The following is a 16,752-nucleotide window of genomic DNA, read 5'->3' as shown; positions in this document are numbered from 1 at the left end:
CCTCACGCTTCAAGCCGCCTGAATGATGGGATTTTCAAATTTTGCCATGCCTACTGACTCTATTTGCCTGATTTATTTTTAATGGTAAAATGAGACCAAGATCATTTTGTGCAATTAACATGATTTCTGTGTATACTTTAACATTTAACATATTTACTGAGGACAACCATACACATTTTTCTAGAGTGCAAAAATGAACAATTCACTCAATGATCTTATAGGGATTAAGATATCTAGGAAAAAACATAGAATAGAAAATTGTAATACAATATAGGAAAAAGACCAAAAAGAAATTGAAAAAAAACTTTTTAAGAGGAAACAATGTAGCATCAATACAGTGAATTTTACACCAACAATAATTAAGACAATTTGAACAAATACAGAAAGAAACAGGGAAAAATCCAGAAAAGTGACTGTAACTATCATTATTGGTAAAATCATATAGTGTATAGAGCCCAGTTAATTCTATATTGAGGGAGAGATGAGGGGAAATTATATTATGCCACACAAATACAGGACAAATGACATTTTAACAGAAAGCAGTGCTAAAGATTAAATGTGCATTAGGTTACATAAGTACTCTGCCACAAACTCCATTCTCAACCTGAAAGAGGTTTCTTAATGAATTTGCAAGACTTTCTGAGGATAGGATTACAAGTTTTATTTTGCCTATGCTAAAGCTTAAGTGAAACAATCTTTTAATTGTGAATAAATACACAAACAAATGCACAAATATAATTCAGCCTAAGAAATGTAAAGTTGAGCTTTGTTATTAGCAATGAACTCAAAGAAAGATATTCCAAAACAAGTTTTTGAAGACAAGATGTGAAAAAACTGGAAGCCATTACACATTTCACTTAAAAACAGGTAAGGAACCAGGTGGTGGCGGCACACACCATTAATTCCAGCACTCACGTGACAGAGACAGGTGGATCTCTGTGTTCAAGGCCAGTGTGGTCTACAGAGAAAGTTCCAGGACAGCCAGGGCAACACAGAGAAACCATGTCACAAAAAAACACCAATCAATCAAAACAAGTAGGAGAAATGATGATCAAGCATAGCTTGTAGAGAGACTAAATAATATGGAGGTGGCTGGTACTGAAAAAGACATAAAGTTTAGTAAATTATGAAAAGTGAACATGATGAATATCTGAAGAATAGAGACCCAGGGACTGAAAGGACTCTTCGTTGTGCTGGCAATGAACCTTTTCTCACCTGAGAGGTGATTCCACAGGCAAGTTCTTGATTTGATTTCATAACAGAGAGCTAATACAATTTCATTATGTACTTCTATAAATTTGGGTTATATTTGACAAGATTTCTTTAAAAAATATTTTATGTTTTAAATTTTAATACTGACTTACTCATGTTTTTCTTTAATTCACAAAGTGCTTCCTATGTATGGACTAACTATGCTAGGTTGGTATTCCAAGAAAGACATAACTGTAAGGCTCTGAATAAAGACAGTAGAGATGCAGGATAACCTACAAACTTACAAATAACCAAATTCAAGACTATCAGCATATACTGTATAATTTTCTTGAAACAATTGTTGACTGTCAGCTTAACTCAGAAGGCTGAAAAACTCTAATAGATCAGAAATTAGAATCTGAGCCTTAATGAAATTGTTTCATTACAGACTTGTCCATTGACCAATCTATTTATTATTAGATTGTATGTCTACTGCTCTATGAAAAAATGAGTATGAAAAATTATCTTTCATATCAAAGGATTTGGACAGGGAATTACAAGCATAAAAATAAAACTATGTAGTAATTTAAATAACTTCTAATTTAAATAGTACTGCTTTTGAATTTTGAAACAATTTTAACATTTTAGTTGATCATTAACAAAAAAAACTTACCAGATTCTTCTGTTTCAAAAGAACTTTTAATTGCTAGATTAGTTTCTTCAGCTAAGACTATATTAGGATTAGTTTCCATATGTTGACTACAAACACTTTGTGATATATTTTTATTATTCTTTGTTTTACCTGTTAAAAAGAGAATAGAGAAATAATTAAGTGGCCATACTACACAAAGCACGAATACTGCCATTCTTAAATAAAGTATTCAAAGTTCTATTTCAGTCATACATTTTACTCAGGTTGACCTTGAACTCATTATTTAGCCAAGGCTGACTCTGAATTCCTGATTTTCTTATCCCTACCTCTAAATCCCTAAAGATTATTATAGCCACACCTTAAAAATTGTTAACATGCTGCTTTATACACCACTTACAAATACGAATTCAAAAGCTTTTCTCACCAAATTTTCATTATTTTTTTTTTCCGATGCTGCCTTAGGCTGCTTTTGAAGTCTTTGGTTCAAGCAATCCTCTTGCCTCTTAGCCTTTTGAATACTGAGACAAATGGGCACATGTCATGACACCTGACTACAACTGCTGGTGGTTTTTTTTGTTTTGTTTTGTTTTTTGAGACAAATTTTCTCTGTGTAACAGTCCTGGTTGTCCTAAAACTCACTCTGTAGACCAGGCTGGCCTCACACTCAGATATCCACCTGCCTTGCTTCTGGAGTGCTGGGATTAAAGGCATACACCACCACCGTCCAGGTCAACTGTGGCTCTTTTTTTGTTTTTTTTTTTTAAAAAAGATTTGTTTGTTTGTTTAACGTGTGAGTGCTCTATCTGTATGTATGACTTTATGCCAGAAGAGGGCATCAGATCCCACTAAAGATGGCTGTGAACCACCATATGGTTGGTGGGAATTTAATTTAGGACCTCTAGAAAAGCAGATCACGAGCCATCTCTCCAGCCCAAATGGTGGCTCTGAATGATAAACGTTTATTAAGAGCTTCTGGAAGGTCCAAGAATCTGCACACATAACAAGTTCATAGAGAATACTGATACAATGGCTGTTCTGACTTTAATGCTGAATACTTCACATTATTTTAGGATCTCTCAATTATATTTACCTGTATTAGAATAGAGCCAGCATATCTCATGTTGACTGGTAAAAACACAAAACCAAATCAAACCAAAAACCCAATTCTCTGTTTTTATAATTGAACTTTCCGAAGTAAACATAAAGGCATACCCTTACTAGCTGTAATATAACAGGAAGTTTTCAGAAGCCCTAGGTGATGTTACTTTAATCTGTGCTAGGTTATTCAAGATAGTGGAGAAAATTTTGTCTACTTGCTATAGGAAATGTTGTATTTACCATAGTCAAAGAGATCAAAGAGAGCCTGAAATGCAGGGTCTGATTCTGTCTGTTCTAATATATCTTGTATTGCTTCTTCAGACATGTGGATTTCACTCTGCAAAGTAAAAATAAAGTTATGAACAAGTAGAATATAGTTTTAACACCAGAGATTATTACTCATGTTATTATTATCTTTATATTCGAGTATTTCCCTACAAGAAAATTCCTTTTGATTTGAACAACAGGCCTATCTAAAAGAAAATAAGACTTATAGGCTAGTGGATTAGAAGCTGTAGTTGATGAGAAGAGCGAGGACCAGAACGATGAGACTGTATCACAGAGGGGTAACAGGATAGCTGTAAAGTGTGAATGGACAGATGGTGATACAGTAAAAAAGAAGCACATCCTCCAGTGGTGGCCGGGTAAGGCAAAAACACATGCCTCACTCAAAGAGAAAACCATGTGGCAGGAGTGAAAGAGAGATTGGCAGTCTTACATATCCACAAGACAAAATCCCAGTTCTCAAAATCCTCAAATGCTATTGGGAGTGTTGCTGAGATAGTGAATCCCCCATTGAGCCGGGCTGGCAGTGGAGAAGGGGCCCACTTTGTTGCCTGCCCTGTCTTGGAGGGCTGTAAGTGGACACAATCTTGAGAGGGATTCTCATAAGATGAACCTAGAATCAACTAGTCACATACCCAGAGTCAAACAGCTGTGGGAAGGAGACGTAGCAATAAGGAAGATAGATATGGAAATGACGGAAAGGAAGAGTTCAGTCTGATCATCGAAAGATATAGTTGGAAATAGTCCCCTTCTCTGTGGCTAGGCAAGCCCATCATTACCTGAGAGCTCAGAGACTGTTAGCCTGAAGTCAGTGGGTTGTCTGGAAACAACCATTCTGCTATGCGGTTCATTGGGTAAGAACCGAGAAGCCTGAAGCTTCAGCAAATTACTTCGTGTCCATTGGCAGGATATTTGATGTCTACAGTTTTCAAAGTATGAACTTAGTGTAATTTGCTTCCCCCACTCCAAAGACTCCACCGTAGGGTATATGAACTGATAAAGTGGGAAAACTTAGCCTACAGACTGAGGGAAGCTACTGAAGTAAAGACAGCTCTATTAGTTTAAGACATTTATCCAGTACGGATCAGGACTAGCCTAAATCACAGGAAACAGAAGTCTCCGGAGAGACTCCCACTCTTACTTCTATCCCACAGATTAAATTGTATAGTACCCATAAAGAAGTTGCTGCAATAATTCAGCTCCACATCCTTCTGCTTCCTTTTTAAATAATACTTTCAGTAGTATTTTGACTATCTTGTCCTGGAACTCAATGTTTAGACCAGCCTGATCTTTAACACAGAGATCCTCCTACCTTTGCTTCCTGGGTGCTGGGAGTAAAGGCATGTGCTACCAGGGCTGGCTTGATTTTTTTTAATCACTAGTTCTTTCTTCTCCTTTTCAATAACTTTCTTTTCCATTCTTTTATTTCACCTTTCTTTGTCTCCTTTGCCCTAGTCTTCATTTCACTAGCTTATTATTGTCACATTTACCTTTACACACTACATTAGTTTTGTCGTTTTCTGTTCTATGGTCTTTATGATGTATGAGCTGGCTATAGTTGAGGGTGGATCTTTTGTTTGGTATCTTGTTTGATTTGGTGTTGTTGCTGTCATAGTAGTTTGGTTGCTCCCTTTGAGAGGTACTAGACATGGAAGTCTTAAAAGTATGAACAGACGCATAAAACCAACAAAGACGCTATCAGTAAGAGACAATCAACTTCTCAATTACTGAATATACAAAGATGCTACAAACTAGATGAATTATATGACACAAATTAAGTTAATCAGTGACTTTAAAGGGAAAATAAATGAGATCTTCAACTCAGAAAGAAAAAGCTAGGAAATTATGAAAATTACTAACATACCACATACAGTTCAGCAAGAGGGGAAAATCCCTCAGGTGTTGGAAGTGAAAGTTCATTAAACAACAGTGAGAATTCTGCATCACCAACACAAGACTCAAGCATGACAAAAAGTATTATGGAAGAAAACTGGAATTAGGATTGAGAAATGCCACATTTAGGATCAGTTTGTTAGAAAGTACAAGATGAATGCAAGTCATATTCAATATACATTTCAGTAATCTTTAAATTACTACTCACTTCCTAGCAATATATAGGAAAGACAAGACAGAGTGCTGCTGTTCATCAAATACGAAGATACCAATGTAGTGTATCTGCAAGTACTGAATACTTAAAAATCCATGGATAATTTTTTACAGGTATAATAAAGCTGTACTGGTATCTATAAAGCAGATTAGCTATTAGAAGCATTAGAAAAAAGTCTATTTTTACTATTATTAAATAAACGAGTCTTTAAATGTGTTCACTGCTCAAATGTATTCAGAAACAGATTACATATGCAATAAAAATTTTATTTTAATAATTATAAATTAGATTTTATACATACAATTTTTGGCAATGATTTTAAAATAAAACCAAGATAACATTTAGTTTTAAGTGTATAATCCCCCAAAACACTCTCACTCACTCATATCTACACACACACACACACACACACACACACACACACCCCTACACATACCGGAAGTACTAAGAGTTCATCAATTGAAGTTTCTGGCTCAGTAGGGTTGTTGTCTGTTTGCTTAGGTACTTGAGCAATACTATTATCACTGCAACACAGAAAGGAAAACCATTAGTGCAGTTGGGTGATTGGGCAAAAATAACCAGAGTTCTGAATCATACAGCTCACCTAGTCAAAAATTTATTTATGTTTTCTGCTAGCTTTTCTTGAAGAGATTTGTTGCTTAATATTTTCTCTCTTGCATTTTCAATAACCATTTGCTGAAAAAGAAAATCAAGACTAGTAAAAGGCTAGAAAAGAATATTATATCATTGAAAACCAAATCAAACCAAAACCAATGCTTTTCCATCCAAGCAACTTGGGACACTGAGGTAGGAGTCGGGAGTTTGAGTTCAATCTGAGCATCATAACAAGACCTCATCTCTAAATAAATAATGAAAAGGCAAAAATGTCACAAAAAACAACCCATAGCAGTAGACAGTTATGATAAATGTAAGTAGAAACACAAGTTCTGGTGCCTCCCTCCACATTTAGACCTGAAAAAGTATTCTGCAATTCAGAAGTGTTGTCACAGATCTTTCACCAGCTTGGTCTCAGTCCGTCTAAAATGTAGTTCTACACATTATTTTGTCATACAATTCCTTTCATTATCGGATCCCGGTAAAATGCTCAATTAAATCGAAGGATCTGGCAATCACAAAGAATTTTTACTTGGTGCATTTGCCATGAGTGTGTTCTCTAAGTATAACTTTCCAATTACAGTTCTCTATTTAATATGCAATTCTGCTGTTCTCAGATTCATACCAAAGTTCATAAGCACACATAACTATTTAGATATACATCAGTGGTTTTAAATTTGAGACTATTTCAAGCTGCAAACTTTGGGAAGGTCACTTACTTTTTCTACTGCAAATACATTTGGATCTTGTAAATTCCTTATTGAAGAATGAGGTCCAGACGAAGTGAAACTCTTCCTTTGTGATTCACTGAAATACATTTTAAGAGCTTATCTTTCACTATTATATTTAACAGAACACGCATATACATCTTGAGTTTTTATTTTTTTCTTTCCATAAAAACAAAGTTAAAAGAACAGAGAAAGCATTACCAGACATAGATTCAAATATAATGGACAAAGTTAGAAGAGCAGAGAAAGCATTACCAGACACAGATTCAAATATAAATGTAGTGGACTCGAGTTTTAATAAACAACAACAAATGAAATGAAAAAAAAACAACAACAAATACAAAACTTAAAAAAACAAAACTAGATATGTGGTCTTAAGTATATGAACTCTGTTACTTTTATCCTCTTCTTCCTTTGGTACTGCTGGAGATTTAACCTAGGGTTCACACATGCTAATCACGTGTTCTATCACTGAGCTACATAGCCAGCTCCATTACCTACCTTATGATAGAATGAGATCAGCTGTATTAGTGGGTTTATAGAAAATAGTTAATTATTCATGAACTTTTATAATAAAATAGTCAAAGTTTCTGAAAATATTTTACTGTTTTGTGTGGTTAAATCAGAAGGCTTGTAATAAAGGAGACTTTTAATTAAAGGAGGTTGTATAATAGTCAAGTCTTGAACTACAGAATGCTTACAGTGAAAACTCTTAATTAAAACCAAAAACCAAAGCTAAAATACACCCCCCCCCAAAAAAAACCAAAAACCCAAAACCTACTGGTTGACAGGTGATCAAATAGATAAAAATCACTTATAGGGGCTGGAGAAATGGATCAGTGGTTAGAAACACACTAGTTATTAAAGAATATCCACATGGTTGCTCACAATTGTCTGTAATTCCAGTTTCAGGGGATCTGAAACCTTCATAGACATACATGTAGGCAAAACACTAGAGCACATAAAATAAAAATAAATAGTCATGTAAAAAAAAATTAGAGCTCTGATCTCTTGCCCTGGCCAGTAGCGGTGCACACCTTTAATCCCAGCACTTGAGCATCAGAAGAATTAGGTGGATCTCTGTGAACTCAAGGCCAGCCTGGTCTACAAAGTGAGTTCTAGAACAGCCAGGACTACACAGAGAAACCTTGTCTAAAAACAAAACAAAAAACCAAAGCCAACCAAACAAAACTCCAGGGAAAAAAAAAAAAGCAATCACACAAACAAAAAACACCACTCTGTTTTCTCTCTCTCTCTCTCTCTCTCTCTCTCTCTCTCTCTCTCTCTCTTTTAAAGAAATACAAGCTGAAGTAGAACAGAAAATTTTTTTTCTGGAAAAGACACCTTAAAACATACGGGTATGACTGAACTTCATGTGTTCTTGTGGACCATAAAACTAACACTACTTACATTCATTTAAGAGAACACTATGAGAAAAGATCATCTGAAAGACTCATTACTCAGAACATCACTACAGAAAGTGAGTGAACAGTAAGATACACCGTTGATTAAAAGACAATTCGAATTTAGTGAAGTCAGAATGCTGGAAAAGTCGTTTATGGAATGAATAATAGTCCCAAGAACTTAATCTAGTCTTTTTACTTTACTCAAATGTAAACATTCATTAAACTCTATTTTGTTCATCTTAAATGGCTTCTGGCAACGTGTAAAGCAAGTATAAGAAGTAATTACCTTTTACGCCTACCAGGAGACATTAAACTGGTATTAGTTTTTCTTTCCTGAGGACCAGGTATGACATTTAAAGACTGTGCAGCTGTATTTTAAGAAAACACAGTAAGTCAAAGAAACACACATAAACTTGTAATGATATCAGAAACATTAGAGACTAATTATTATTGTATACTAAAGTCCAGCAAACATTCACTGAGTAACACTATGAGCAAGGCACTGTACAAGATAATAAGATATATGCAAAACAGTCCCTATACCTTTAAGGTTTTACACTTAAAAATACAAAAGAAATATAACAAAGAAAATAAGTATAAAAGAAGTATCAGCTGAATGTTCCTAGTGTTGAACAGGATTTGGAGAAAGAGAAATGAACAATCTTTTTTTTTTTAAAGACAGGGTTTCTCTGTGCTGCCCCGACTGTCTTGAATTCAGAGATCTGCCTGCCTCTGACTCTCCAGTGTAATCTTAAAGGTTGGCAATAAAACTCCTCCTTAGAACCAAGGCATGAGTTCTGAACTCAAATCTCAAAGCACATATTAACTAGCTTCCCACTTCTTACTATTCTGGTATAAGTATGTATATAACAAGAATGATATTAGAACTTCATTTCTAACTTTATATCTTGCTCCAATATTCAGTTGGAAATATAGGAAATAGTCAACACATAAAGACGGTCATATATTGGGAAGATGTTCTAGGAGACTGGTAAAATATAATGTATATTCTGTTTAAAAACACAATCAGGTCTTTCCTATTATTACCCCCAAATTAAGAATTAGATGAATTCAAGGATGGACTTCAGTTTGATTAGAATAGGGAAGAACTGTAGCCAAGACGACTCCCAGATTTTAAGTCAAGATTTTTTTATTTGAAGGCGCATAGCAGAGAATAATCTTGAATTTCTGATCACCCTTAGTGCTGAGATTACAGGTGAGCCAATTTTTATGCAGTTTCATAGTTACATTCTTGCTGTTGAACTACTTGAAGTCTGCTCCATTTATAAGTACTCTCATCTCTCTCTTGGGTCATGATTCTGTATTATAAATGTGCATTGTATTTGAGTAAACAGAACTTAAAGAATAAAACTTAAACTTACTAGCTACAGTATTTTGTGACTGTGACTGGTTGACTACTACAATATTTGATCTCACTGGAGTTGAAATTTGACCAGTTGGTTTAACAGCTTGTGTGGCTACCAAAGGAGAAGTGGTAAATTGTCCTGAACCATAAGGTAAAACGAGTAACTCTGAATTGACGGGAGCTGCCTGAGATGCAAGCCACCTCTGTCGCTTGATTTCTGCAATTCCGTTTCTTGTTCGGGCTGAAACACATGAGCATTACAAAATTAACTCATTATCAATAGACATTTCAGAATCTGACTAAGATTCTATATGTTTTATGGCCCATACACTATATATAACATGTTAGATCTATAGATTAAAAGCCTTGAAAACATAATATAGCTATATGCAATAACTTCATGTAAAACAAACTAAAATAAATACATTTTACTTCACAAATCCCAAAATACACCTGTTCTTCAGTAATTCATATTGATGCTTTCCCAAATTTAAGATATTAAAAATATGGATTAAGAATGCTAGTACTTAACACTCAACTAGTAAAACTAGAATATATTTTATATGAATATACACACATGAAAATGTGTATTTGCATATGTGCATACATATACATGGCTTTAATTCTGTTTTAAATTTCTAGGGATCAACCTCAGGACCTTGTGCATGCACTACCGGTTACCTATACCTCAAGTCCCCTCAACCATGATACATGAAAATGTCTAATGATTGTACTTAAAAAAAAAGCAATTAAAAAATATAGATCTAGCTGTTAGTTAAAACGGTCATGAGACAGAGTATGACTGCTTAAAGTTAAATACCAACCTCTCTGATGGGCGGCAAACCCTGGAGAACTTTGCATGTTCCTAACAAATAAAACAAAGTAGTTATTCTTTAAGTATTGTATTTTAGATGGTATATATCCTGGTTTAGTTATGGCCAGACATAATGTGTATTACAAGTTAAAGCGTGATTCCCCTAAGATAAAGAGTCTACATGTCTTTTGGGGTATTCAACTGTGATTTGCTTTAGAAGAAAAACAGAATCATATAAACACCCATACAACATAATTTTGGTGATTAAACTTCTATTCAAATTGATAATTATGCACTGGAATGCTATGATAGCAAGGTATAGTTTGATCTGACTTTAAGAACTTGATATATTTAAGGAAGCCACATATAAGTAGGCATTCTCAATTCAATTTTGTAACATGAGACTTCCTATAAAGAAATCCTGATTCATATACATCAATACTTTATAATCTCAGTTCAAGATATGCTGCTGTCACATTTATGACTATGAAATTATATTGATCCTCCATATACGTAGAAAAGTAAACCTAAAAGTTCATAGTAGAAAGTAATTACTTTTACATTTTTTTTAGCTGTATCCATTTTATGTATGAGTGCTGTATCTGCATGTACACTTGCATGCCAGAAGAGGGCATCAGATCCCATTACATTATGGTTGTGAGCCACCACCATGTGGAACTGAACTCAAGACCTAGGAAAGAGCAATCAGTGCTCTTAATTGCTGAGTCATCTCTCCAGGCACCGAAAGTAATTCTTATAACTGTGAATTTTAATTACTAACATTAGGTAAACACTCATAAGCACCGTGTTCTTATCCCATGAAATTTGTCAATTTTTATCAACAAGACCCACAAAATGTAAACGGAATAAAGATTTTTAATACATAAAACCTTGGAGAAAACCTGAACCTGTGTAAAAGGAATCTTATGTAATAGCTTACCGAAACAACTCCCCACCAAAAAAACCTTCAAAACTAAATCACTTTAAGAGACTGAATTGTAAAGGCCTATTTTCTGGTACGCAAGTGCAGTATGTGAATTTGGTGGTAAAGGTGTATGTGCACACTTATGGTACGCTCAGTATATGAAGTACAGAGGTAATGTTAGGTTGTCTTTCCATAATTCCTCGCTACCTTGCTTTATTTTGAGACAGGATCTTTCACTGAACCTGAAGTTCACCAACTTGGCTAGGCTGGCCAGCGGGCTAATGACCTTTGGGTTTCCAGGTATTTCTTTCCCCTACCAACCAGGCTGACATTATAGGCAAGCACCACTGCATACAGTTTTTTTACATGGGTTCTGGGAGCCAAACTCAGGTACTCATGCTTGTGTAGTAGACACTATTAATGACTGAGTCATCGCTCCAGACACTGCAAAAATCTTTTGAATTGTTTCCAAGGACAGAAAAAGTGCTAGGGAAAGAAATATAGAGACAAAACTACCAAAGATGTGGTTCACTGCCAGGATGAAAGCATTTAGAGTCATTAGCCTAACTAGAAGATAAAAATAAGGCCTCTGCTATTTCGATGGAATATTCACTTGTAGCTTTGAAAGGAAGGGCTTTTCACGACTCTACCACTACATAAGAGATGTCTAAAATATCGCAGCAGAGCTGGTATACTTCTAAGGATACTGAGATTGGCATTCTAAGGCTATGAACTAGGTAGATGGTAATAAGTATTGTACCATGAGAGAATACTAGAAGTAGAAAATACTAAAAATACTGAAAGTAGAAAATTACAGAAGGAAAGAAGTCAACAATTCTCACATTACGTCATTAAGAAATGGTTGTCTAAAGAATTTTATATTGGTCTGAACTGTTTCTAAGTTGCTATGCAAAATTGAAAATGTCACTAAATTTCTATATATTGCAATTTCCTCATTTGTAAACAATCTGTTAAAGTATGCAACAACAACAACAAAAAAGCAGGGCAGTGGTGGCACATGCTTTTAATCCCAGCACTCAGGAGGCAGAGACAAGCAGATCTCTGTGAGTTTGAGGCCAGCCTGGTCTATAGAGCAAGTTCCAGTACAGGCTCCAAGGCTACACAGAGAAACCCTGTCTTGAAAAACCAAAATAAAGTATGCAATTTGTTTCAAATTATTTCTATTAAAGACAAAGAATTTCTACACCCTCTATGAAACCTTCGAAAGAAAGATGCTAGATGTGCATATTATACGGATCTTAAGTAGTTCTGCAGCCGAAGTGCATTTACATTCCTCAGCACTTTTTAATGAGCATAGTACCTGATCTGAGAAAGGGTGTGGTCTAGCTTCTTCCACAGAGATGACATTATTGTTGGGACCTCATTTGATGTTTCTAAATTGTAAGAGGAAATAAACTCAGTTGAAGAAAATTCATTTTTTAATTTGAACAAAAACATAGATTATAGCAGGAAAATAAACAAAAACTTTTCTAAATTGTAAAAGTTTCACTGGTGATTGAAAAGTATTTGTAACAGTGTGAAAAGGACCAATGAGGGTGCTGGAGAGATGGCTCAGAGGTTAAGAGCACGGGCTGCTCTTCCAGGGGTCCTGAGTTCAATTCCCAGCAACCACATGGTAGCTTACAATACACGCCAGAACACTGCATACATAATAAATAAATAAATCTTAAAAAAAAAAGGACCAATGAGGTGGCTTTCTTTTCTTAAAACAGAATCAAATCCAATACTAATAAAAAAGTGTGTCTAAAAAACTTAGAAGGCTAGGCTAATAATTTTCTAACTTTTTTGTATTAGAAAAGGTAAACTAGAATTGTCAGAAACATTATAGAAACTCCTATGTGTACAAACTTAATTGATATCTTTATTAAAAACAGTTGTAAGAATTACTTCTTACTGGGTTAAAAATTAAATGAGATACAATATGAAGCACCTAACACGACTAACAGGCATTAGTAAAGGAAACTACTTTTCCTTTGGCTATTACTTCATGATAATTAATCTAACAATAATAGTTTTGATGATATGAACTATGAGAACAATGTCAAGAAAATAATCACTAATTCCCTCTGAATCATGAGAAATTTAAACAATTATTATTTTATGTTCTGTTAACTCTGAGCCAATTTTTCAACTAAGTCCTGTGCCTAGTTTCATATTACACAGAAGAGCAAAATTAAATTGTCGGTTCAAAATATTTTAGCAAATATCAATGGTTGTTCATCATTATGATAAATAACCTAGAGTTCATTCAGATTTATTTCATTTTAAAATGAGTTTTGGCTTATGCCTGTTAGTTAATATTTGGAGTTTTAGAATTTGTTTTACTCAATATAAGCAAAAATAAATTGTTTCCCAGTAAAATGTATCTTATCAGAATAATATTAATTTTTTCAAAGCTTTTTATGAGACTATCTTAAAACAATGACATCCAACTTCTTACCTTTTGCCTTCATGGCTACATATTCGTTCAAAATTGTTGTCAAGTTTTTTCCAAATAAGGACTGAAAAACGAAGATCAAATATTACCAAACCATACAACTATCACTTTCCCATCATAAAAGCCAACGAAAGATCTAGACTGCAGAAATCCAGTAAAGAAAGGGTAGAGAAGCAGGTCACCAACATTCACTAAAGGTATCTGTGACACATCTGACAGAAAGCAGGTTATCCGTCTGAACTGTGACTACATGAGTCCTTATGTAAAACAAAAAGCAGTCATAAAAAGCAGTTTCCAGTCAGGAGATATTCTGTTCTATTGCTTTAAAGAAATAAGGGCCCAGGTCTAATCTGCTCTGGCTAACCTGAAAGCCACGTAAACCATGTAAAACTGAACTTTTAAAAATAAGTGTATATGAGATAGTCTTCCTAAGGAGCCCTACATTTCTGTTAATCTACCTACATGCCTTCCCTATGCTCACTACAGTTCAGGAGTAGTCTGTTAGAACAGTATGATCACACACTTTTGAGGTTATTAAAATAGCAAGGATTTTGGAACCAAGAGTTCTGATTTAAAAAAACTTAGTAGCATGTGTCAAATCCTTTAAAATTTACTGTAAACATATTAGTACAATTATTTTGGATAATATTGAGGACATATGTAATATACTGAAGAAGAGGTCTGACACAGGCAATTAGGTCTTTTTCCGCTCAACTTTCAACACTAGATTTCTTTTTGTGATGGGGGGGGCACAGGGAGTAACAGGGTTTTACCACAAAACCCAGGCTGGTTTTGGTTTCCTGAGTGCTGGGATTAAAGGAATATGGTACAGTTCTATATTCCTAAGTACTTGCTTGGGAGGGTAGAGTAGAAGGATTGTAAATTCAAGTTCTGTCTGAGCTACAGTCAGGTAAGTTAGGGAAAACCAAACTCAAAGTAAGAAGTAAAAATGAAGCTGGGATATAGCTCAGACAGTGAGTGCTTAACCAGCACTAAGCTCGAGAAGATTTGCCTAAGAAATCACTCCCCATTTTCTTCATTCTTTCTAAAAATGAATTGAACTTTGTGTGTGCAATTTCCCTTTCAAGACGTCAGTCCATTTATCTGGAGAGATGGTCCAGAGGGTCAGAGTGTACTACTACCCTTTCAGAGGCCCAAGTTCAGTTCTCAGTACCCACACAGGACAACTTACAACTACCTGTAACTCCAGCTCCAGAGATCTGATGTTTTCTTCTGGCCCCTGAAAGCCCCTGCATTCATGTGTACATATTCTCACAAACACATAGACAAATACACATAATAGAAAATTAAAGAGCCATCAGACATGGACTCTGGGTATGAAATGTGAGTGCTTTGAAGAGTCACAGGTGCTTGAGCCACCTCTCCTAGTTCTCCAACTCTTTCAAAATGCTCAAAACTGGGGCTGGAGAGATGGCTTAGTGGTTAAGAGCACTGGCTGCTCTTCCAGAGGTTCTGTGTTCAATTCCCAGCAACCACATGATGGCTCACAACCATCTGTAACGAGATCTGGTGCCCTCTTCTGACATTCAGGTAGAATTCTATATATATAATAAATAAATCTTTAAAAACAAAATGCTCAAAACTGTTTGGGGTATTCTAATCATCTTTTTATGTAAAAATTAGAACAATCCAAACAATTCACTAAAAAGTCATCCTTAACACACACAACTAAACTATAAGTACCATGTGAAATCATGTAATTCTAGAATATTCCTTTTATATATGGATAGCTACAAAAGGAAGTGACAATATATTTTTTTAAAATTTCTGGACAAGGTCTTGTTATGTAGCTCAGGTTGGTCTAAAAGTAATGACAATTGTCCTGCATCAGTCTTCCAAAGTATGCATTATAGATATCTACCACCTGACTAAATCTCTGTCTTCCACCTATGTGAATTAGGCAGTAATAAGTCATGTTGTTATCTGTCATAGCTCACTTGGCTGATGAATGACAAGGGTCTTGCTATGTTGTCTAGGTTGTCCCTAACCCTTGGGTTCAAGTGATCCTGTGATTATTTTAAGTTCCCAAGCAGATGGGACAGCAGACATATGGCACAATGCCTCACATCATTAGTAAGTTCATTTTAAGGCTATGCTTTCCAGTCTTCTGTATTGGTTAGTAATGTAATGTCCTATAAGGAATCAGTAACTCACCAGTAAGCAGGCTGGGATAAAACCTTCATCAGTACAGTGTTCTGCATATTCTTTTAAATTTGAGCTTTCTAAAATAAACGTCTGGCAAGTAGATGTGAGGTTTTCTTGTTGTAAGTAACCTAAAAGAAGAAGTTTGAATACTTCAGTAATTAAGTACTTTTGATAAGTGACTTTCAAAATGCTAGAGCATGTAGGAAAACTATTAGCAGAGCCTCAGACAAACATGCTGGTGTTTTACACCTTTCACTAGGTTGTACTGCAGTATTAAGCAGGATGACTACAGTCATTGGCTCCATCATAGGATTCAATTCTAGCTGCGCTTGTGAAAAGATATTTGACAAAGGACAATCATTGCTTAATACAGTTAGAAAAAAAACAACAACAAAAACAAGGAAATAGTAAGCAAGTGCACTCCACTACTCCATGGCTTCGACAATAACTAGGAGAGGGGATGGCATCTATTCATTTATTGGATTACTGAAGAGCCATATTCTCTCAGTATCAATTACCTGTGTGTTTGACTATCTACTTCAAGATTTAACAAAGTAAACAGAGATCTTTGTACATTGTATTAAAGGTCAGAAGAAAATTCTAATTTTCAATTTATAAACATTAAATTATAGAAATATCAACAAGAACTTCAACTTTAACAAGTAAAGGCTAAGAGGTTATTAACCACTTGGCTCTATAAAAAAAAAAAATGAAGCTGGCCCCCCAAATCCAAGCAAAAAACAAAACTCAACTGTAACGGCAAAGGTTATAAAATGTTTAGAAAAACAAAAACAAATAACAAAAAGATAAACTTTTGGTCTTGAATAGAACAATAATATCCTAGAAATAATATCTGAAACAAGAAATCAAAGAAAAAGTTAAGTTTTCAACATTTCAAATTTCTATGCTACTAAGGATGCCATCAATCCAGTAAAATAACT

The 16,752-nt window shown here is 34.9% G+C and overlaps 1 protein-coding gene across 1 annotated transcript in view; it reads right to left on the bottom strand.

The window, feature by feature from the left end:
* The window catches only part of Npat (nuclear protein, coactivator of histone transcription), a 40,669-nt gene that overhangs the window by 16,145 nt on the left and 7,772 nt on the right, over window positions 1–16,752 (bottom strand). The window contains 11 exon segments of the mRNA XM_048417598.3: window positions 1,865–1,993; window positions 3,182–3,278; window positions 5,770–5,857; window positions 5,938–6,029; window positions 6,668–6,755; window positions 8,369–8,450; window positions 9,465–9,689; window positions 10,273–10,313; window positions 12,509–12,581; window positions 13,649–13,709; window positions 15,821–15,939. Of these exon segments, the coding sequence (XP_048273555.3) occupies window positions 1,865–1,993; window positions 3,182–3,278; window positions 5,770–5,857; window positions 5,938–6,029; window positions 6,668–6,755; window positions 8,369–8,450; window positions 9,465–9,689; window positions 10,273–10,313; window positions 12,509–12,581; window positions 13,649–13,709; window positions 15,821–15,939 (1,095 nt within the window).

This window comes from Myodes glareolus, chromosome 4 (genome assembly GCF_982192425.1).
Source record: "Myodes glareolus chromosome 4, mMyoGla1.1, whole genome shotgun sequence".
Taxonomy (NCBI): domain Eukaryota; kingdom Metazoa; phylum Chordata; class Mammalia; order Rodentia; family Cricetidae; genus Myodes; species Myodes glareolus.
Note: the sequence above shows the minus strand (reverse complement) of the source record. Positions and strands in the feature narration are given on the sequence as shown.